Raw genomic sequence first — 21,942 nt, 5'->3', positions numbered from 1 at the left:
GCCTTTAGGACTGGAACGCGACAGCGTGTTGTAGCGCAGCCAGGGAGTCCACGGGACGCCACCACCCGTTCGGCGCGATGCCTTGCCCGTCGAACGCAACGCTTTTTTGAGGAAAGGAAATGCAGCAGCAATTCTCTGTCATCTCGGTGGACACCCGAACCGCACCGTACAGGAAGGGAGGAAGTCGGAGTGAAAGAAGAAAGAGGGGCCGTAATGAAGAAAAGGATAATTCTATTTGAGGAAAGGAAATTACGCGGTAACTGTCTCACATATCTCGGTGGACACCCGTCAGGCGTTTGTAGAGGAAGGGAGGAAGTCGGAGTGAAAGAGGAAAGAGAAAGAGGGGCAGTAATGAAGAAAATGAAAATTGTATTCGAGGAAAGGAAATTACGCAGTAAATGTCTCGCAGTCGCTCCTCGCGCATGCGCAGTTGGGGCTCTCCGGGGCTAAGCGAAATCGCTCGCACCTAGCGTAGTGTTGCTTCCGCAACAAAATCGTATCATGCAAGCCGTTTGCCGTAGAATGTTCCGGATGGTGTCATACGATTCAGTGTTTCGTGCACCATAAAGTATATACTAGTTAGGTTAGAGCCTAGTTCGCGGCAGGAATTCGAACCGGCGGCCTATAATCGGGGGCAGCGGGTGTCCATCGAGATATGTGACAGTACTCCTTTCCTTACCTCCAATTCAATTCTCCTTTTCGTAATGCTTTTTTGACTATGCTTTTACTTTCTTCAAAGCCCTCCGGAGGGATTACCTACAAGCTTGATTCCCTGTGATTCATGATGGCTGACTGCAGGACCTTGGCCGAGTTTACCGAGCGACCCGTCGCCATCGACATCAGTCTGTCCGAGATAGAGCGCGGCCAACTGCCACTTCCAGCCATCACTGTCTGCAATATGAACCAGGTGCGGAGGTCCGTACTCTGCGGCAACGATACTGACTTGGCAGCCCGTCGGGGGGCCGATTACTGGAAGGAGCGCCTCTGCAATGGACGTCCGATAGAGAACGTCTGGGTAATTCTCATATAAGTTGATATAGATACGTCTCGTCAGAGCCCTTCGGTCATAGCAGTTAGGAAAGTTCGAATAGAAACTCGGACTAGGCATGCGGTCATCTCTTAAAAGAGGTTAGCAAACAGAAGCGTCATCTATGAACTACGCATCTAACTCTTGGTGCACACTCCAACCTTTGCTTCTCGTTTATCGTATTATTTTAGGCGGCTCTGAGTAGCTCACGTGAACAGAGTAAATGGCGCGACGGTCAACCAACAACCGTGGTTTGCGCCAACCAGAGTGAGTTCTATGCATCTTTGTAACGAGGAGTCATGGGAAACTTCATAGTTACCGAACCAAGAGGGGGCGCTTCTTACAGATGCACCCCCTCATGGGGGTGATGGGGGCTAAATATCGGGGTTTATGCTGTTTTGTCTTGCTAGATTCGAGAAACATAATCAGCCGAGTATACATTTCAACGGCCAGCAGGGAAAAAAACAAGAGAGGCATAATTAATAGCTTACGGTTACGAAACAAAAGCTCTCTGGATTTACATTTATTTCTAGCCAAGTGAAAGCACGCCTGTTAGGGACGCGAACCTACGACAACTGGTGCTACGAGACAGTCCCGCTATGTGACTATTTATATAGGCTAACCGGAAAGGTTGAAGTTTGGAAGGTCTAAGTCCAAGTGGACAAATCGATGGGAATGGTGCGATACCAATAAGATTTTGTCAAATAATTTCTTCAACTATTAAATTAAAATAATGCATACGGTCATGATAACAGCCTTCAGCTATGCAAGAGAAAAGAAAATGAGGTAAAGGGATGTAGGGTGGTCTATTTGCCGACGTGCCGAACGGCGGAGTTCATTGCGCTTTCATTTGAAGCTTCATGGCTGCGTCAAGGTGAATGCTATAGCATTTGTCCACATGCATTATATCTAGCACAACCTGGAAAATTCGTTAAATGCCAATGGAAAACGAAACAAGGCTATGAACGACGAGTGCAACGACATTTAAAGTTATTCCATGACTACAGCGCAATGAACGGGGCAAGAAGAAGGACACAGGCAGGGACACAACACAGCGCTGACTCACAATTGAAATCTTCATTAGCTGCCAGCCGGAATAAATACCTAACTGGCCGCCAAAAATGGCCACATAGCGAAACACTGCAGAACCTGCAGAAGGGATGATGCTGATGACGAAGATAACAACGATGCCTGCGAACCATTGTACAACGAGTGCGTTGTGATAGGTAGGAACCGCGATTCGCTGACAAGGGAAATCATAGAAGCACATATGATAGCAAGGCTCCCGGAAGAATGCATAAGCGCACCATCTGTATTGCTGTCAGGAAAAGAAAAACGCTACCTTGAATGTGAATGCTGACACGCGTGTGCTTTATTTTGTTTTTATTTTGTTTTTATTTTTTTAATTTTTTGAATTTTGTGTTCCCGCTGCATGACTTGTGCCCATTACTTTCCATTTTTGGCGGCCAGTTAGGTATTTATTCCGGCTGGCAGCTAATAAAGATTTCAGTTGTGAGTCAGCGCTGTGTTGTGTCCCTGCCTGTGTCCTTCTTGTCCCGTTCGTTGCGCTGTAGTCATGGAATATCGGAACCAATTCGCCCAGCAACTCACCTTGTCAAATTTAAAGTTAGTTGTTAACTGAAAGGTGTCCCGAAAGATACCTTCAGAATCACGTAGTTCAGATAAGAACAACGCTGTACAGAATTTACCGAGATGCTGCTGCATGTTAGCTTTTGATTCCATCTAGCGCTCTGCATGCTCTCAACTAATTGTAGCAGGGACTGGAACAAGTACCGCTCAACTTTTCTCACTTGCCGGACGAAGATGAGCGAGGAGTTGCTGAGGGAAGCGGGCAACTTCACGGCCTGGGTGATGAGGACCCAGAGGCGGGACATCGAACTCGGACTGAGGATGGGCCACCAACGGGAGGACCTGTACCTGGAGTGTTCCTTCGGATCGCTCGACTGTCGGAAAGAAAAGTATGCATATTATGTTTGACGTACTATATGATCTACACTTCAGCTACGGGAGAAGCGTTAGTGGAAGCCTTAAGATTAATTTAGTCCAGGGAGGGGGGGGGGGGGTATTTAACGTGCACTTACGCTCTGTCGTACACAGGCGTCTTAACGTTTAACTTTTATAGAAAGGCAAAAAGGCGGGACCATGATGAAAAAAGAATTGCAATGGGAACCACTCGCTTCCCGTAGAAGAAAACTGAGGCTAAAATTTTAATAGTTCACGGAAAAACGGTCGTTGATTTTGAAAGTTTCTTAAAACAGCCCTCTTACGTTTCTCAACAACATGACAATTCCCGTAAAATGAGAGAGTACCGTACCAGGACGAACTTGTTTGCAAATTCATTTTTTGTTAAAACGGTGCAACATGGAACCGGCTTTCCGAAATGCAAGTGTGCTCTGCAAGTGAAGATGTATTTTTTGCCAATCTGTAACCCCACTGCTATAACGCTTTCGGGCAAATGCGGGGTAACTCTTGAATAAAGAATAAAGAATGATTTGATCTCACCACCTTTGGGTCAGCAGCGGAATGCGGTCGACGGTAAACAACCGCCATTGGCACAACGGTTAGGAACTTTCCTTTTCAACTCTATGTATATACTGATGCCCCTAAACAGGGAGTGATATACCAAGGCACTTCAACTCATTCTTATTCCCTTGTTTACTCCTCATCCATTAACATGGCTGGCTGGTATTTTGTAGCCTAAATATCTGTCGTTCAGCACTACATCCAAAACCTTATTATTCGTTGACAACTGTTGTTGCTTCGCCAAACTACTCAAGAGCACTTTGTTTCTGCTCGTATGAAAGCCTTCATTTCACCGCAGTATACTTCAACTTGATTTTTTCTCATGGGAGCACCCATAGCACTTTCTGAAACATGAGCCGTGCATCCTTGCACTAAGCAAACGTCGCTTTAGCCCACGACAGCTTGCATTGTTCACTCCTGCTCAGTATTTGTGATTAGTACCCTCAGTGCTTAATAGTGTTTTTTTATTGGGGCTCATGGCTCTAGAAATCGTTGCTCCATCAACATGCAAAGCAGCGTCGGGAATCAGTGCTCGCAAGCCGGCCAAACCCTGCAGCCTTCTTTGAGAGCCTTATCCGTACTCTGGGGGAAAGCTGTATGGGGCTTTGCACAGGGCACCGTTTATGGGTAGAATGTACCTTTTATGGGCCTATTGAGCGCCGAGAGTACTGCCTGAAGGGAGGATGAAGGAAAGAATCATGCTGTGCCTGTCTGTTTTTCATGGTGCCATCTATTCATCCTTTTTTTTTGTGCCGTGCCAAACCTGCTCATAGGGAAACCCGGTTTTGGAGCTGTACATGAAGCTCAGTTCCAGCCACTGCTAATCTCAAGAAAATCAAATTTTCTCTAGATCTCTCTGTAGTGCTGAATGCTATCAATGTATTAGTTTTTCAGACGCGGCTATTGTCACTTGGCTATGACGGCAGGCTTGGACGGTGTCGCTCACGAAGAAAAGGGGGGGGGGGCACTCAAATTAATTATTTATTGGGATAACTTGTGTCCAAAAGAAATGAACAACTTGGCGGTGGCGACAGCCGCAGTTTCTTTGGGCGGTGTCGGTTTCCTATTGGCCGTAGATTTCAGCCGAGCTCAATTTAAAGGTGGCGACGAACTTTCGACATAAGGCGGCTATAAACTTATGTCAATCTTGGATATTCTAGAAAATACTGCACGCGACTAAGTCGCCTAGAGCGAGGACAACAAGGTGACAAAGCGGCATGGCAGCGGCTTCAAGGAAAGGAATAAAAAACAAAAATTACACATTTTATTGGTAATATAACGTGTATTCGAACAAACATGGTGTCCTGTATGCGGTAGATACTAGGTAGAGTGTGTGGCTCGCACAAGCTACACATCAGAATTACTTTGCCGTAAATATAGGGAATGAGTATAGTTTTGCATCACAAAAAGAACGGGTTAACTTGCATTTAGCTGCCCTCCAGTAAGCGTTACTCTGCAGCCGTTTGAATATCTACATTAAAATTGATTCTGTTCAGTTAACTATACGCGGCGGGAATGCCTTATAGAAACGAGTTGAAATTCTCAGTTTGACTTTGTCGATAGCTGTTTTCTATTTTCGAACTTGTTTTTTGTTCTTCTTCCCACAGACTCCTATACGCTGTTCCATTCGGTCGCTATGGCACCTGCTACTGCTTCAACTTCAGACATGGTTTCTCCTTCGCCCCAGAAGATACGGGCGTCATCTCCAACGGTCAGTGAGAGTGTGGGATGAAACAGAAATGAATAAAGGAACAGAGAACGAAGGAAAGAAAAAAGAAAAATTAATGAGACAAGGAAAGAAATAACCCCGATAAGCACTGAACCTCCCTAGAACGTCCTGCAGACATCTTGAACCTCCCTTAGACGTCCTGCAGACATCCTGAACCTCCCTTAGACGTCCTGCCGACATCCTGAACCTCACTCAGACGTCCTGCAGACATCATGTACCTCCCTTAGATGTCCTGCAGACATCTTGAAGATCCGCAGGACGTCCAGGGGACTTTCAACGCCCATTGGGTATAGAGAGAAGCAAGGGAAGAGTGGAAAATTGAAAACAGAGAAAAGAAAGATAAGGATTGAGCTTTAATACTCGTTGAGCTTTCCTGGGGGCTCCGAGATCTTTGAAATAGAAAGCATAAGTAAAGCACACGTCCTGTGTCCCTCACTACTTAAGCTGCACAGCGCGTGAGCGCCATCCTTCACTTCACCTTTTTAATGTCTTTATATTGGCTGTCTTAGCCAGTTTTAAGGTGACCAACTGATCGGGAAGTACCTGAATGGATTCCAGGACGACGTCAGTCTTCGATGTCATGCCGAAAAATAACATGCGTTTCCTGTCTATATCTATCTTCGTCAGCAGTTATGTGTCCGTTCTCTTTTCTCGCGGAGGATCTGTACCTTTACCATTCGCGATTTTACATAGACCATGCTTCTAAGGCTTCCGGTATTGTCCATGTTTGGTTTTAAAAACAGTGTCACTGAAGCTACAGTGCTCACTAGCATGAAATGAAATTCACACTCGGAGGAAACTAAACTGCTCTCCTTGATCATATATATTTTCGCAGGTGCCATAAAGGGTAATTTCAAAGCTGACCGAAAACGCAACTAGATTCTATCATCCCTGAGTTTTAAATATCTAATTTGACACCATCAATACGACAGGGTACCTCCTTTTGAAAGGCTGTGCGCTAAAAAGTCGTTCATAGGAAAAAGGGTAGAGACAACAGGAAAGAAGAAGAAGAAAATATGAATATGTACCAACTAGCCCGTCAAAAAGCCTTACTAAGGTACCTCCTTATGTATTTTATTGATTCAGTGTACCTACAACGAACAGAATGATCATAGTTCGGGTTTACGAACCCGTCGTCGTTACACGCAGGGCTGCGGATGGTGCTAGACGCTGAAATCGACGAGTATCTCCCTCTATCGACTGAAGTCGGCTTCAAGGTCATGATTCACGAGCCGGGAGTGGAATCAGACTACAATCGCAACGGAATCCACATCCCGCCAGACTTCGTCACCTACTTACGCATTGGCAAGGTGGGGCCACACATTGACACTTAGGGGAAGCATTCGCCCGCTGAGAAATAGAGTTGCTTAAGCGACTAACAGAGGGCGCCACCACCTTCTAGCAAAGCAAAGACCCAGGGGAACCATCTGTGTATAGAAAAGTAGGCAGCATGAAGAAAATGCGGAGGGAAAGAACAGAATAATGTATATAATAGAAACCACGGTATCGCTTGCCGAACGCGAGGCCGCGCCAAAAACTCAATGATAGTTTCTTGTGAGGAAATGGGGACGTGTGCCTGTTCGACCGGCATCAATTCTCATGTCACCGCTTCATATGCAACATCACTGGCGCCTGACCAGATCAGCGTCATCGTAATACAGCACCCTTGCTGTTTCATTTGAATGAGAGAGGTGACCAGTGCGGAAGCAATAACGCTTTATCGAGGGAATTTTTTAATTAGCATTAGTGTGATTAATAGTTTTGCGGACATCCATCGTGCATCGCATATTAGAGTGGTTAAGAAGTAATCTTTTGGCTGTTCAGAATATAACATATTAGATGCGTAGAAAAAAAGTAGAAAGATGGGTGAAAAAAGAACCCGACATATTGGTTATCCCAACTTAAAGAAGGACACTAACAACTGCAAAAAACCTAGTAAAAAATGACTCACTTAAGTGCCCCGAAAACGAAACCTAATATACTGTCACCCGATCGTATACTGTAGAGGTTGCTTCACTGTGTACGGAGTGTTCTGTGGAGAGCACCTTTGGGCTAAGCAGCGGCAGAGTGTTTCTGGGCCGTCCAATTGGTGGATCAGATTGTGCGGCATCGTCGTCATGGCGAGCTGTGAATTAATCCTCAAAACTTAAAGTTACTCTAAACATTATTACCAGTTGAACAAGTACGCTCTAAATGTAATAAGCGCGGGGACAGTGGCGCTAACGCAATGGATCAACCCTTTCGCTGGACGGAAGCTTGATTGCAAGCATGTTGTACCAATGTGAAATGCGTGTTAAAAAAAAAATTGGCGGGGGCTTAGCTGTGTTTAAGCCTGGTAAGCTGCGAAAGCGAGCGCAGCGCCTCTAGGGAAGGAACGTGGCGCACCGCTTCTAAAGAAGGAACGCAGTGCGCCGCGTCTACAGGTCACGCGTGGCTACCGGCCGCCGCTGCGTGACGACTCGAGTTGGTAGGCCATCTCTCACCCTTGTATGGCGTCACGCTATGACGTCACTAGGCATGATATGACGCCATAGATCATTCTAAATGTCACGCGTGGCTACCGGCCGCCGCTGCGCGACGACTCGACTTGGTAGCCCATCTCACCCTGGTATGACGTCAGAGGTCATCCTAAAGGTCAAACGTGGCTACCGGCCGCCGCTACACGAAAGGCCGTTCATGAGCGTAGTATTGCTTTCGCAATAAAAATGCACGTTTGATGCTCTGGAATGGGTGCATAAAAAAAGTCACGCATCGGCTACACTCTGCTGCGTAACGTACTGAATTGAGCGAATGAGGACCAGTTGCGGTGGCGCGTCGGGCCCCCTGCGAGCGCACGTCAACGCCTCTTCTCGTGTGCGGTCTCGACGCTGTAATTGCTGCACAGTATTGCGAGGGTGTGTATCGGCATCCAAGGGCTCCTTACCTTAGCAGGCGGCTCTGCAGCAGCCGTCGACGTTCCGGGCACGAACATCTTCAAATTCTTTATCAGCAACCACGAAAAGAGCTTCGCGAATGCGTGCGCGGGGAGTTGTAATACTCATTGTTTGTAATGCTGAAACCTAACTCACAAGCTTTCATTCCCCTGCAATGCGGGTATCAAAGCAAGCCGACACTTCGTGCCATCATCGCACTCCCGAAGAGGCGCCCTTTGTCGGTGACGGAGTAAGGATGCGGAGGTAGACGGAGACAGACGGCCTTGTAACTTGTGTGCACTGCACTCGACGCAGATGACCTTGCGGCGACTGGAACCTCCTTACCCACAACCTTGTCGCCATGACTGGCCGCCGGGGTACCAGGAAATACAGTTCAGCCAAACAAGCTACACTCAAGTGGTACTGCACTGTTTCACCCCCCCCCCCTCATGGCCTAGCCTTTAACTAGTGAATTTAACGTTAAAGTTCGGGAAGAGAAAGCTCTTAAACACCTCCAATAGCGTACAGTGCGATGCACGTTCGGCGAGCGTATCAGTAATTAGTGCTAACTACTGCAGGAAAATATTTCAAAGCTAACCTAATCAGGTGGTGTTTCCCGACTAAAGCGTGTTTGTATTCGCATTGAAAAAGCGTCCTCGATTACGTGACCAACCCATGTGCATAGCCACAATCTTTCACTACACGCCAACACCGAATACTTTTAGCGAATATGTGCGTTGTAATGCTAACGCATTAAACAGAACGAAGCTGATAGTGTGTACAGTAATGTGCGCGAGTTTAGGTTGGGAACGTTCTTTGAACAACTGTTGCTGAAGCGGCAAATAGCTAGTGACAGGATACAGTAATTAGCCCGCACAGCAATGTGCGTAGGCAGATGCATTTTTACGCTTTTTTATTTCTTCCTGGCCTGTCGTGCGCGGAACAGAAGTGTCTGGACGCCTGCCTCCAGCTCAACATCTTCCAGCGGTGCGGCTGCATGGACCACAGGGTGCGCACGTTCAACATCTCCGGTGCGAAGCTGTGCTGCGCCAGAGGCCGTGAGTTTGCCGACGGGCGTGAATCACGACTGCCTTCGTTGTAGTGACACGGTGCACCTTCTACCTCACACTGCACCGAATTTGCTGTGCAAACTGAGATACACGCAATGACACGCGAATGTATTTAAAGTGTAATTACCTTCATACGAGTTAATTTCTGTGTCATTCTTTAGCAGCTGTCATTTTATGTATCGATATCACCCGCCCATCGTTCTTCAATGCCAACATTGAAATTCATATATCATCGTGACAAAATGTAACTAAATTTTTGATTATCCCACCCCTTATGTACTACTGCAAAAGGGGCCTTTAAGGTAAATAAATGAAATGAAATCAGATTTGCACACCACTCATCTTTTTAACTTATACTGAGCTATTTCTGTCAATATTCAAAAAAATTATTTCCTTACCATGTTTCATTAAAATAAATGTTCTAATCTAATGTAATGTAATCTTGTCTAATCTAATTTAATTATCAATTGTGGGTGACTGCAGGTAAAATTTTTATTAAGAAGTCGACATTTTTTTAAATTTCCATATTAACACTGCGGACTACAAGACGTGCCATTGCGGAGGAGGGCTTCTATTTTGCCCTTAAAAATTGGGTGCCTAATAAACGCAGTTACAGACGAAGGTAATGATTGAATAGGTTCAACATTGGCTGTCGTTCGCTTTATTTACCCTTCACACCCAGAGGAGTGCATGTACGAGAATTCAATGGAGTGCATGGCCAAAGTGAAGAGACAGCATGCCCTGCATCAGCTGCCATGCTCCTGCCTTCTACCCTGCTAGTAAGTGAGTTTTTACTGATGGTCGCGTCCTCTAAGGGCAGACTTTTGTACTGCTTCTCGAAGGTGCTGGGTGTCTTCGTAACGGCCAGAGCTGGTTGCTTGCATAGAACACAAACGCTTTATCGTTACCAGAAGTTAACAAATGTCAGGGCCAATGTACACATGGCTTTCGCAGACGGTGCACTTAAAAAATGTGTCGAATAAAAGGACTCTGCAGTTGTTTTCTTTTTTAGAATTATCTTCCGGAATATCAAGCGAAAAACTAAAGCATCAAAGAAAGGTAACTACATACAGGACGCTTTCAATAGTGGGGGCATGGCGTTCCAGAACGTTTGGCACACTAGATGGAAAGAAAGCACTCTACTATGCTTACTGGGAGAGTAGCCGTGGTAACGTGCAGTAATTGTCAAAAGTATGTAGCCCTAGTGGTCTGCTTCACAGTGTTATAGTGCGGCTGCCTAGCATCGCTGGAAATCCTCAACTTAGGAGGCAAGATTTCGAGAGTTCATCTTTTCTTTGGGAGATTTGGACGCAAAACATGTTGCGCAGGAAAGAGCCAGAAGAAAACCTGGTGGGCTGTAGCTTTTTGACAAAGGCTGTACTAAACAGGCTGCTCCAGGTGATGTGAAACAGAGATATTCGCCCATCAAGCTAACCTGCGCCAAGTCCTTATACTCACAAGTATAGAGTAAAGTCGTGCAGTTGTGAACAAGCTGAAAAGAACCTTCAATGGCACGCAACGTCGGGAGTGCGCTACGTCTGTGCGCTAGAAAGTAACCCAGGGTGAGACACGTAAGCCAAGATTGACATAAGGCGGTGTCACCGCAATGAAGGCTTCCAATTTCTCAGTTGTATATCAAAAATTGGCAGTGGCTTAGCTCGGCTATGCCAGGATATACGTATCGAAAGCATGCGACACAGCTGGCGAAGCGAGCAGAGGCGAACGCAGCGACGAGGCAAGCGGTGTGACGTCATACCAAACGGCGGCGGCGGCTACGCGGCGAGGTGCGCGGTGTGATGTCATGCCAGATGACGCGGCGTCCGCCAGCGTCGGTGCTTGTTAGGCAACGGCTCAAGGTCGGTCACTGTGCCTCCTCGGAGCACCGTCACAGCGAAATCTCAAGTTCGTGGCCAATGTAGCTATCGCTACAATATATGGACTACTAAGGAACCCACAAGACCTCGCTAAATAGGGGCCGCAGTATGTGCCCTGTATGATCCTTATCCCTATGCCGTCATATCATTCATTGGGCAGATATGTTCAAAATCGTAAACTGAGGGGTTACCAACCGGAAGTGAATCATGGTCTAGGAGAGACGCCTAGTGGAGTGCTCTGCATTAATTTAGACCACCTAGGATTCTTCAACGTGCACTGACATCGCACAGCACAAAGCCGTTTTTGTATTTCGCCTCCATCGAAACGCAGCCGCCAGGGGAATCTGTGGCGTTGGGATCAGAAGCCGAACGCCAATGTCACTGAGCCACCGCGGCTGGCGGATGTGTTCATATATGCGTTCTATGCAAGGATGAACTTATGAGGACCTGGGCAATATCGGCTCATATATAGATTACATATTCTTTTTAACTCCATATCTGATTTGCCCACCAAATTTTCACATCCACATGTTTCTATAAATACCAATATTTATTGACGGCTGGCCGCTTTTGTATTGATTTTGATGATTTAATCTTTGGGCCCTCTCTGCTTGGACCTAGGAAAAGGTCTGCAATATTGTGTGTATAAATAAATAAACAAACAAATAAACAAATAAAGAAATAAATATTTATTTATTTATTCAAAATACCCCCAAAGGCCCTCATTTGAGGGTATTACATGGGGAGGGGGGGGGGGGGAGTAAGTACAAAGCGTTGTTATAAGGTTAAAAATATTGCATTAAAATAAAATAGGAATCACAAAATATTAATCATAAATAGGCATTCACAGAGAGGGTCGCAATAATGCACATAACAGCAAAATTTGAGAATAAATAACAGCACCGCTAGAAAAAGAAAAAGACGACAGTGGAAAAAGTGCGCTGATCATTTCTATATGATGGACAATGGTCCTTAATCCTGACTGGTGCCGAGGTAGAGGCGGCTAAGTAGTGAATGACTGCACGATAAAAATGTAATGGTTCTTTGCATTTGGTGAGCACAAGGAGGTTAGTACGTGGATTTGAGAAGAGACCTGATATCTGTGGCATTCGGTTTGCAGCCTTCGGGCTGCGGCCGTGTATTTATTTTTCAACCAGCGTCCGTTCCGGCGGACGCGGTTGTTGCGACGCGCGTCTTTACACTGTCTTTTATTCTGTCCTCTTATCTTTCAACTCTCTTCTATCTGCACGTGGCAGCGGTGGTGGCTCGGCTTGAGCCAGTTGGCAGGCCCGTGCAGTTTCCTTTTCATCCTTCTCTCAGTCGCAACCAGCCAACCAACTTGGAGGTTGAAACTCGGTTTGTTCCATGAGATGTAGTCCGAGACTTGTATTTTCTTTTCATTCACATTTTCTCTTTGTGCAGCGAAGCTGTCTACAGGAAGTCTCTCACCCATCGTGCTTGGCCTGAGGTACGTTTGTTGGAAATTGAAACCAGAGATTTGTGATGAAAGTACGATGCTTTTTTGTTATTTCACGACGATTACCTCAGTCTATTTTATAGAGGTCGGTCTCTTCACTGCAGAAACTTTTTCCAGTAACCAGTTTTTGCCCGGTGTCGCCAATTCGCGACATACTATCTGCACGCCGTCTACCCATTAGTGCATACAGCTTGAACAGAAGGTATGATGTAAACTTGTTCCCATTAACCGGCGGCTTTCACACAAAATGGTTGGTGTCACTAAGAGCAAAAGGAGGCGCAAGTGGGCAACTTAAAGCCAGCGTCAAGAATTTTTTGTCACTCATTTTCTGAACAAGTTTTGCGGGAAAAATAGGCAGACGTTTTTTCGATAAAGAATTACTCTCTGGGCCTTCGAGGTAGTTTGAGGCCTTCGATTCGGTCTTTCACATGACAGACCAAAGGACAGAATAATAATTGTCGATAATTGGTGGCATACCAATTTTTCTAATACCAGTGGTGCTAACAGAATTTCGGTATTGGCCTTTGAATGTTGGTTCATTAGCTAGCATAATGCGCAGGCAGTGAATTTTGTCTTCGGTTTCTTCATAATTTATGCATTAAAGGGCAAATGCTTCAGAAAACAATTTAAGCCCTGCAATTAAAAACGCTGAGTGAAAGTCATCCCCTTCTAAAATTGAGCATGTTTCAGTGCCTGAATAAGGACATATTAAAAGCTGGAAGATTCATTAAGAAAAAGATGGCTACAGGACAATTTAAGTAGTTTTGGACATTTCTGAAGGCCTAAGGACGATAGAACCACTCAAATTCAGGGCCATATAGTAAACCAAGATTAACATTCAAAACTGCTCCACTGACCGTTAGTAAAGTACTATCGCACCAATAATTTTGGGCTGTTAGGGTTAGCTTTTGCATGAATTTACCTTCAAGACGCTTCCTCTGTCGATGGCAACTGACACCATGACCTTGCTTCACTAAATGTGTTCGAAAAAGTCGTTTCTTCGAGTAAGTTTGCAATAGATGCAATTTTATGAGAAGTAATGAATTTTTTTTTTCATGTACGCACTCCGTATCATAGATGATACACCTGAAATTGCCGAGTTAAGGCAGGGAAAGACACTATCCATTAATCGGCGCTAATCCTGAGTAAGAAAATAATAAGCTGTTCGTTGATCTTGTGAGATATTGGAGGAGCCCGGCATATGCGACTAAATCGGTGTATATGCATTGGCAGTGTGGTGGTTGGCGGCGTCGCCACGTGAAGACCGGTTGCGCCTGTGGTTGGTCGTTCGCTTCTCCAGCCCCTTCGCTTTCGTAACCCGCTTTCGTCACTGATGACGTCAAGACCAAATGAAATGGAAACGAAATGTAAGGTTAAAAAATACCGACTTTAGTCCAGCCTGCGGATTATGTTTGCCACGGTTTGTCTGGGCATGACGTACGCAAATAGTCGCGCTGTCCCTAATGCATATTCTGTTATTTTGGTTTTCATGCATCTCAGGCGAGGCGGCAGTACCCAAACAGGTGAGTCAGTCGAAGAGAGCCCAGGGAATATTTCAGAGAAGATGGGAGAGGGGAGGACACAAAGGTGCGTGAAATAAAAGTTCAGCTGCTGTGTTAAAACCGCGAGAAAAAAGGGAGACGGCGCATTTATTTATGGAAAGGAAGTTTAGGAGGTTGCACACACGCTACCGCACTGTATCTGCAAGACGTTTGAGGTGAGCTCGTAAATATAAAAACTGGCTGTGGTTTAGCTCTGGTTAAACCTGGAGTGACGCGAGACCGAGCGCTTTCTTCCTCTCCACCCCCCCCCCCTCGACACGGCGCATGCGCACGCTGTTTCTGCTCGGTTTCGCTAGGGTGCCTCGATGCCAACGCCGCTGGGCATCGAGGCACCCTAGGTTTCGCCGGCGCGGCGCGCCACCGGCAGCAGCAGCTGCTCCGCACCACGTGACCAACCGGCTCAAGGCCACGGCGCCGCCACGCAGCTCAAGGGGTGCCACGCTGAAGGCTCGAAAAGCTGACGTAGTGTAGATTTCGCTACAATATGCCCGTAAAATATTCTAGAGCACTGGGAACACAAGAAAAGATGCAAAAGACAAAAACGCACACATATCCCACAGTGTACACACTATATACGCTGTGTACAGTACCAAAACTGTTGCTCGCCAACCGGGCCACACGGTGAGGACATTGTGGTGTACATGCACTCTATACAGACTGAGGCGCCATCTTTCCCCAGCAAACAAATGTGGTTTGCTCGGTCAATTTCATAGCCAGGCGAAAAAATTACAGCATCCTCTGACCGAGACCTCGGAGATCGGTAGAAAACTGAATCTGAGTCGGAGAAGGCACCGCTTAGCTGAATACGCTAGGCGCTTTCAGAGAGGTCACGTGTCTGAAGTAGACACTGAAAGCCTTTTGGCTGGCACATTCGGCGCATTTTGGTCATTCAGCATCGTACCTTTTTGTTAAAGTACATCACATCTTGAAGGATACAGTTTGATGTCATTGTATTCCTCAGAATGCGAAACATTATTCGTCTCGTAATTTAGCTGTGATGTCGGCTACCTTATGCTGCGCACGATAAGCCCTCATTTTCCTGTGATGGGCGGTTTCGCTCTTTGTACACCAGGACCATGGCCAAGCTGATCATCTACCTGGACGAAAAAATCGAGAAACGTAGACGCTACGCCCAATTTCCCGTAAGTTGCTTCTTTCGCACACTTGCGCTCCAGACTGTGGCGAGGAACCTTAGCTTATCATATGGATAACTCGTTCCCATTCTGCCTGGAGAATACTGGGACCCACTGAGGAGCCAACAATGACAGTTTTTGCGTGCTCCTGAGCAAATGTTTTTTGCTACCCGGCCATTGTGTTTTCACTTGAGTAAAACTACCCAGTCCCGATTTCTGGCATGTGCTGTGAAAAGTATGCAAGCTTTTGTGTTAAGCGCATTGAAGCATTTGCAACATAATCGAGAGTATATCATCCGTGTAAGACTGGTGCGAGGCAGTGCACGCTCACGTGACAGAACAGCGTTGGGCCTTTGTGCAAACATAGAGCAGATGGCGTGGTGTCCTGTCTGAGTTTCGAAAAGTAGCCGCGCAGTGAAACGACCCTAGACTAGGCTACGGCTGGGCTAAAACATGCCCTGAGAGCCGTTGTATCGGTTCTTTTTATTTCCCTTCTTCTCTTCTTTCACTCGTCTTATCCTCGCCTTCATCTTCTTTCCCTTCTTTCCATTCTTCTCTTCTATCTTCTTCTTTGATCTTTCCTCATTCACGGCTTGGCTGGTATATTGGTTTGACGTGTTTTAGATTGACGCCTGCTGGTGAAACTACAAAGTTGTTTAGTTACAGAACGACTCGGGGTGGGCTACCATATACGCCGTGAAAGCAGCCGGGCGCACTCCATCGGCTGCTGATGTACAGTGAGCTGTGCGCGTGATACAAGATGACAGGACATGACACGGACCCAGTATGTTTGCAGCATGCACATACGTGATATGGGTACATATTTCAGCAGGGACCGCTCGCGTTCGCTGCAGAGCACTGGCAGGACCCCGGTGCACGATAGAGGTTTTGGATTTTCTTCATGACTGTGTATGTCCGTGTGAATGTGACCTTGTATAGTATATCTGTAGAGGCGCCCGCAGACTCAGCGCGAATGGCGGAAAGCGTGGCTTGCACAACAGACAGCGCCCCGAAGCAATAGTCATCGGTTGCGAGATAATTCTCTCGGCACGTTTACGGCGACTGAGGATAGCTGGCGCGCAGATAGCTCTGATTTTTCTTCTGAGCCCGATCGCCGCGTAGAGGAAGACGAGAAAACATTTATTGTAGCACTGTATTGAATTCGGAGGGGAAGCTGTGGATGGTCGGTGACCTGGGTGGCAGTCCCTATTCCGGGACGCCATTGGCTGCTGCCGCTGCCCGTGCTCTCTGGGCCAGGGCCCGCTGGGCCTCCGGGTCCGAGCTGCTCTATGTTTTGCTCGCCGAGAATACTAAAAACTTTGAGAGCACGGCGGCGACCGAGCAAAGCGAAAGCAAAATGTCAACATAATGTATCGACGTCTGCGGCTGTTTTAAATGTCACGTTCTGGGCTCAGAGGGTCGCATGACTGCGGTAGCGGTATTCTGATTGGCCATTTGCACAGCGGTTGCTTACTGTGGACGAGCGACATAGCCCAGAATAACCGCGCACTCAATCAAGATTTAGGCAGTGAAAAGTCTGTATCCACTCTGTACCTACCAGGACGCTGGTCAGCAAGCTTTTGCCTCCGTGTTACTATATGAACCACACCCTGCCTCTTAACCCACGCTTTACAATGTTGAACGCAGTTCTCCAGCCTGGTGACCAACATTGGCGGAACGATGGGAATCTACCTGGGCCTGTCTTTCGTGATGCTCTTCAGCGTCGTCGACACCGTTGCCACGGCTCTCGCCAGGACAGTCACGTCCTTCAAGACTGTGGCGAATGTGCTGGATGGACGAAGTGCACGCAGTGCAAGCTCTGCGAAGTCTTCAGCTCACTAGATGGGCGCTTGAGCAAAACGCGAAAGTAATAGCTGCAGCAAAAAAAAGCATCCACATTTGTGTCAGTGGTAAAGTTGTCAGTGTAAATTAAGTAGAATAAGATCGGTTTATTCGGTGTTTCGCTCCGACCATGAAATCATATGCATAACATCTGTCAACCTTAAAAGTTTTTTTTTTTTCGCGTTTTAAAATTCCTAGCTTTCATTATATAAAAAATGCATATGGCGCTGTTTACGCCCTACGCAAAGTGTGACAGCAGAAAAAGATGCGTTTTCAGTCGGTGGCAGGTGCTTCTAAAGTTCACGCTCCAAGATCAGCAGAAATTACAGATGCTTCGAAATAAACAAAAGGTCATCCTGTTATCGGTCTTTCTAAACTTGAAGGCGAAAATTGCATTTTCTGACGGCACGAAAAAACCGTAAGAATGCACAGTTGTATTTAGATTATGTTCCGGCTTTTGGAGTGTTTAGCTTTTATCAGGAAAAAAAAATTGGCTGTGGCTTAGCTAAGGTTAAGCCTGGATATCTCGAAGCGAAAAACTCTCGCTGCTTTTTAGCCAACTGCCAAGCTACCACTTCTGGATCGGTGTTTCTCCACAGTCCGACTGTTGCTTCTTCTCCTTGCATGGCGAGTTTTATTTATTGGTTTATTGGGGTTTAACGTCCCAAAGCAAATCAGGCTATGAGAGACGAGAGTGTGCGCCTGTTCTATGGGCAAGCGCGCCTTATACAGGGTGTTTCACCTAAGACTTTCTGCAATTTTTAAAAATAAGCTGTTTGAATTAGATGCGGGCTTTTTCTGGCATAGCATTGTCAGTGGTGCAGTACATCATAATGTAGCTAAGACGTGCTAACTAGCAGGCTTGTTAACCAATATTTAATAGTTAACTTTTAAACTATTACCGTTGGGCTCCTTAATTATTGAGAGGCATGTAGCCCACCGTAAGTAATGTCCATATCCGTTTTTAGAATTTCGAGAACGCGATTATCCTCGCGTTGCTGTGGCCAAACAAATTTCGCCTACATCGCGCCAAAATACATGCGGTTTGAGAAGCTTGCAGGCAAAGCAACCTCTCCAGTGAACCTAATTCGTCGAGATAGCCAAAATTTGTTCGGCCACAGCGCCGAGGATAATCGCGTTCTTCAAATTCTATAAAGGGATATGGACATTACTTACGGTGTGCTACATGCCTCTCAATAATTAAGGAGCCCAACGGTAATAGTTTAAAAGTTAACTATTAAATATTGATTAACAAGCCTGCTAGTTAGCACGTCTTAGTTGAATTATGATGTACTACACCACTGACAATGCTATGCCAGAAAAAGCGCGCATCTAATTTAAATAGCTTATTTTTAAAAATTGCAGAAAGTCTTAGGTGAAACACCCTGTATACCCCTCCTTTAAAATGCGCACTGCGCTCGGCTGCGGCGAAAGGCCAAACGGTGGCGAGGAGGAGAAGCGGCGGCGCACATGCGCAGTAGCACGCGGCGGCGGCGAAAGGTCAGGCGACGGAGTCGGCGCGCGGCGGCGGCTACGGCAGCCACCTGCGCCGTGGTTGACGTCGCTCGGATTCGCGCATGCGCGTGGCAAATCTGGCCTTCGGCTCACGCGAAGCGCGGTGTTGACTAGCCTAGTGAAGCTTTTCGCTTCAAAAATTACACAGGATGATCTCGTTATGAATGCATGCTAGAAAAAACAGCGGAAACTGTGTCCTCGCATATGGGGCTGTCGATGCTGTCGGAAGAAATGGCTGAAATGTGCTTTTCAAAGGTGGTTTGCCGAGGAGAGTTCGAGAGATGGTACACAGATGTGATTGTGAGGGATGCTGTGATAAAAAACGATTCTGGGGACATTTTTGGCCCAGTGTTTCGTGCTACTGTTCGGCTATTAGGACGGTGGTATTGTGATGCATTGCAACTAGGACAGCGTCACAAGCTGTGCTCTCGGTTGGGAGAAGAAACTTCTAAAGATTGCGTTGCAGCATATACCAGAATTGTATATGCTCTGCATTCGAAAAAAAAGCATTATGCATTACTCGGTTCTCGTCCTTTGCCAATGGGATGTCACAGGGAGCTGTGCGCTCGGAAGACAACACAAAATGGTAGAGACCGACAGCTAGGATTGACAGCTAGTTGCAGTGTCTTCAGAAGATTTAGGTAGTTCGTATCAAAATAAAAAAAAGAAACGCAGTGTGCACCGAAATCTTATTGTCCTTTGAAATTCTAATAGCTGCAAGCGTGGCACTCTCGGATGGCACAAAAACCTTCGAAAGTTCACCTTGTAGAGAAAATCCTTTAACAATTTCCGAGCCAACATCTTGCACTCCTGACACATACCCCGTGTGTCTCGGACAAGCGATCCAAAACCATGGGAAGCACGAAAATGATTCCCCAGACGCCACAACATTGACCATCCCTCTGCATACCACATTTTTATTTTATTTCAAGTACCCTCATGACCCATGCACAGGACATTAGAGAGGGAGTGAAAGGTTACAAGGTTACAAGGTAGTACGTAATTACAATGCTGAAGTTTTTTCAGTAATAATTAAGCGTGTAGATTAAAATATTGGAAATCATTATATAGGATTACGGTGCAAAATAAATACGTAATACACATTGCTATAAAAATGTGCCTATTCAATAAAGATTTTTCGGTGACAGACAAAAGTATACAAGCAGGCATCACAAAGCTCAGGCTATTTAGAAATAGCCACAACAGAAGCTATACTACAAACCAACGACAATAAAATGGGCAAGAACAATATGTAAATGGTTTCGTTTGGTTTTGTGGGAGGTTTAACGTCCCAAAACGACTCAAGCTATGAGGGACGCCGTTGTGAAGGGCTCCGGAAATTTCGACCACCTGGGGATCTTTAACGTGCGCTAACATCGCACAGTACATGAAGAACTCTAGTTTGGGCTAGTTGGTTCATGATTCAACAGGAAAACGACGCAAAAGACGAGGACAAAAGATACAAACACGACAGGACCAGCGCTGTCCTGGCGCTGGTCCTGTCGTGTTTGTATCTTTTGTCCTCGTCTTTTGCGCCGTTTTCCTGTTGAATCGCACAGTACATGTGCCTCTAGAATTTCTCCTCCATCGAAATTCGACCGCGTATGCTATTAAGAACAACGGCCATACATAATTGTCATAAACGTCGTTTCTATGTGCGTGCGGGCATACATGCATTATTTATGGGTTACAATGGCAGCAGGCCTGACGGGAAATGTTGAGTCATTTTATCGCAAGCTTTTGTACGAATATATTAAAGAAATTGGCGCCTTTCTCAGCAGCAGCTATAATTATTCGCGTATTTTAGTAATGTGAAGACACTCATACACGTATAACGAGGCTGAAGCGGAACCGAATGGCCCACGTGGCCCATGCCGACACATGGTTGCTACAAAACGACAGTACTTTAATCTAAACCAGCAATTTTCACGAGCTCACATAGGATAGGATAGGATAGGATAGGATAGGATAGGATAGGATAGGATAGGATAGGATAGGATAGGATAGGATAGGATAGGATAGGATAGGATAGGATAGGATAGGATAGGATAGGATAGGATAGGATAGGATAACTTTATTTGGCTCTAGCACAAGTGTTTTTTTATGTGATCAGACGAGTCCATCCGCAACGGTCGATTGGCCCTATTCCAGGGCACATAAAACATATTCCGAGTCTTGGCTACGTCAGGTAGCCACATTGGTTGAAGAAAATATTACCCTTGATTCTAGCATAGCAGCGGCTGCAAGCGTAGGAGACCGTAAATCTCTTTCCTAAGCTACAGTGTCATTTTTCACAACATAACGATCTCATCCTGCAGTGTAGCAGCAGGATAGATCATGATGATGATGATGACGACTGTAACTCACTGGTCATGAAAGGCAAGCCGCCGCTATCCTGGGAGGTGGAGAAGGGGGGGGGGGGGAGCTATCAAACCAAATATTTGGGTGTATCCGCAGAACTCAAACCTTGAATAAGCTTGACTTGGCACATTTAAAGTGATATCTGGTGATATCTCTTTTGAAGAGCAGTTAGAGCGCAATTTTATTACCGAAGTTTCGTGGTGACGTTGTGCTCTTCAGACGTGTGTCCTTAAGAGTCAATGCCATACGTAGAATATACAAAAGCATTAACACGTCGCGCCGGTTCGAAGCGTGCAATGGAAATGCTCCCCCACAGCAAAACATCTGGCAGACACTTAAGCTCCACGTTTAAGTTTATGACGCAATAGCGGAGCCTGTCACCGGCTCCTCTTGGCCGCGCAGACACGGATACTGTTTTTATTTTTATTTACAGATACTGCTGTCTCAGGTTCGAGACATAGCAGGAGTGGTTACATAAAGAAGAAATCATAATACGTGAAAAGGCACTTGTTTTATAAATTGCTCCGGTGGAAGCTGTCGCAACGCACCATCAAGGGAATTCCACATCTCAACTGTATGCGGGAAAAAAGAAGATTTGTGGCAATCAAGGAAAGATTTGAATGGTGTGATGTTCATGGGATCTGTGCGGCGGGTCACACGTGCAGTACGACCAGGGAATGAAATGGGGGCAGCTAAAGAAACGGATTTTTGCACTATTTTGTGTAGCATTACAAGCCGGTCACATTTCCGTTGATGCTCGAGGGAATTCAGTGATAAAACATGGTAATGTAGTGAAGGGGAAAAGTTGCGATCGTACCGGTTAAAAATGAATCTAATCGCTTTCTTCTGTATCGACTCCAGTTTATCTTTATCATGCACAAGGTGAGGGGACCACA

General features: G+C 46.1%; 1 protein-coding gene across 1 annotated transcript in view; it reads left to right on the top strand.

Moving 5' to 3' along the window:
• Nucleotides 1-17,508, top strand: part of LOC149365672 (acid-sensing ion channel 1-like) — a 30,841-nt gene extending 13,333 nt beyond the window's left edge. Inside the window, exons 3-11 of the mRNA XM_089569065.1 lie at nucleotides 799-1,015; nucleotides 2,852-3,006; nucleotides 5,179-5,282; nucleotides 6,450-6,610; nucleotides 8,528-8,632; nucleotides 9,159-9,270; nucleotides 9,965-10,061; nucleotides 12,579-12,624; nucleotides 16,976-17,508. Of these exons, the coding sequence (XP_089425191.1) occupies nucleotides 799-1,015; nucleotides 2,852-3,006; nucleotides 5,179-5,282; nucleotides 6,450-6,610; nucleotides 8,528-8,632; nucleotides 9,159-9,270; nucleotides 9,965-10,061; nucleotides 12,579-12,624; nucleotides 16,976-17,170 (1,192 nt within the window). The 3' untranslated portion in view covers nucleotides 17,171-17,508. The remainder of the gene's footprint in view (nucleotides 1-798; nucleotides 1,016-2,851; nucleotides 3,007-5,178; nucleotides 5,283-6,449; nucleotides 6,611-8,527; nucleotides 8,633-9,158; nucleotides 9,271-9,964; nucleotides 10,062-12,578; nucleotides 12,625-16,975) is intronic.
• Nucleotides 17,509-21,942: the final 4,434 nt, after the last annotated feature.

The sequence above is a fragment of the Amblyomma mixtum genome, chromosome 1 (genome assembly GCF_055824585.1).
Source record: "Amblyomma mixtum isolate Tamu chromosome 1, ASM5582458v1, whole genome shotgun sequence".
NCBI classification, from domain to species: Eukaryota; Metazoa; Arthropoda; class Arachnida; order Ixodida; family Ixodidae; genus Amblyomma; species Amblyomma mixtum.
Note: the sequence above shows the minus strand (reverse complement) of the source record. Positions and strands in the feature narration are given on the sequence as shown.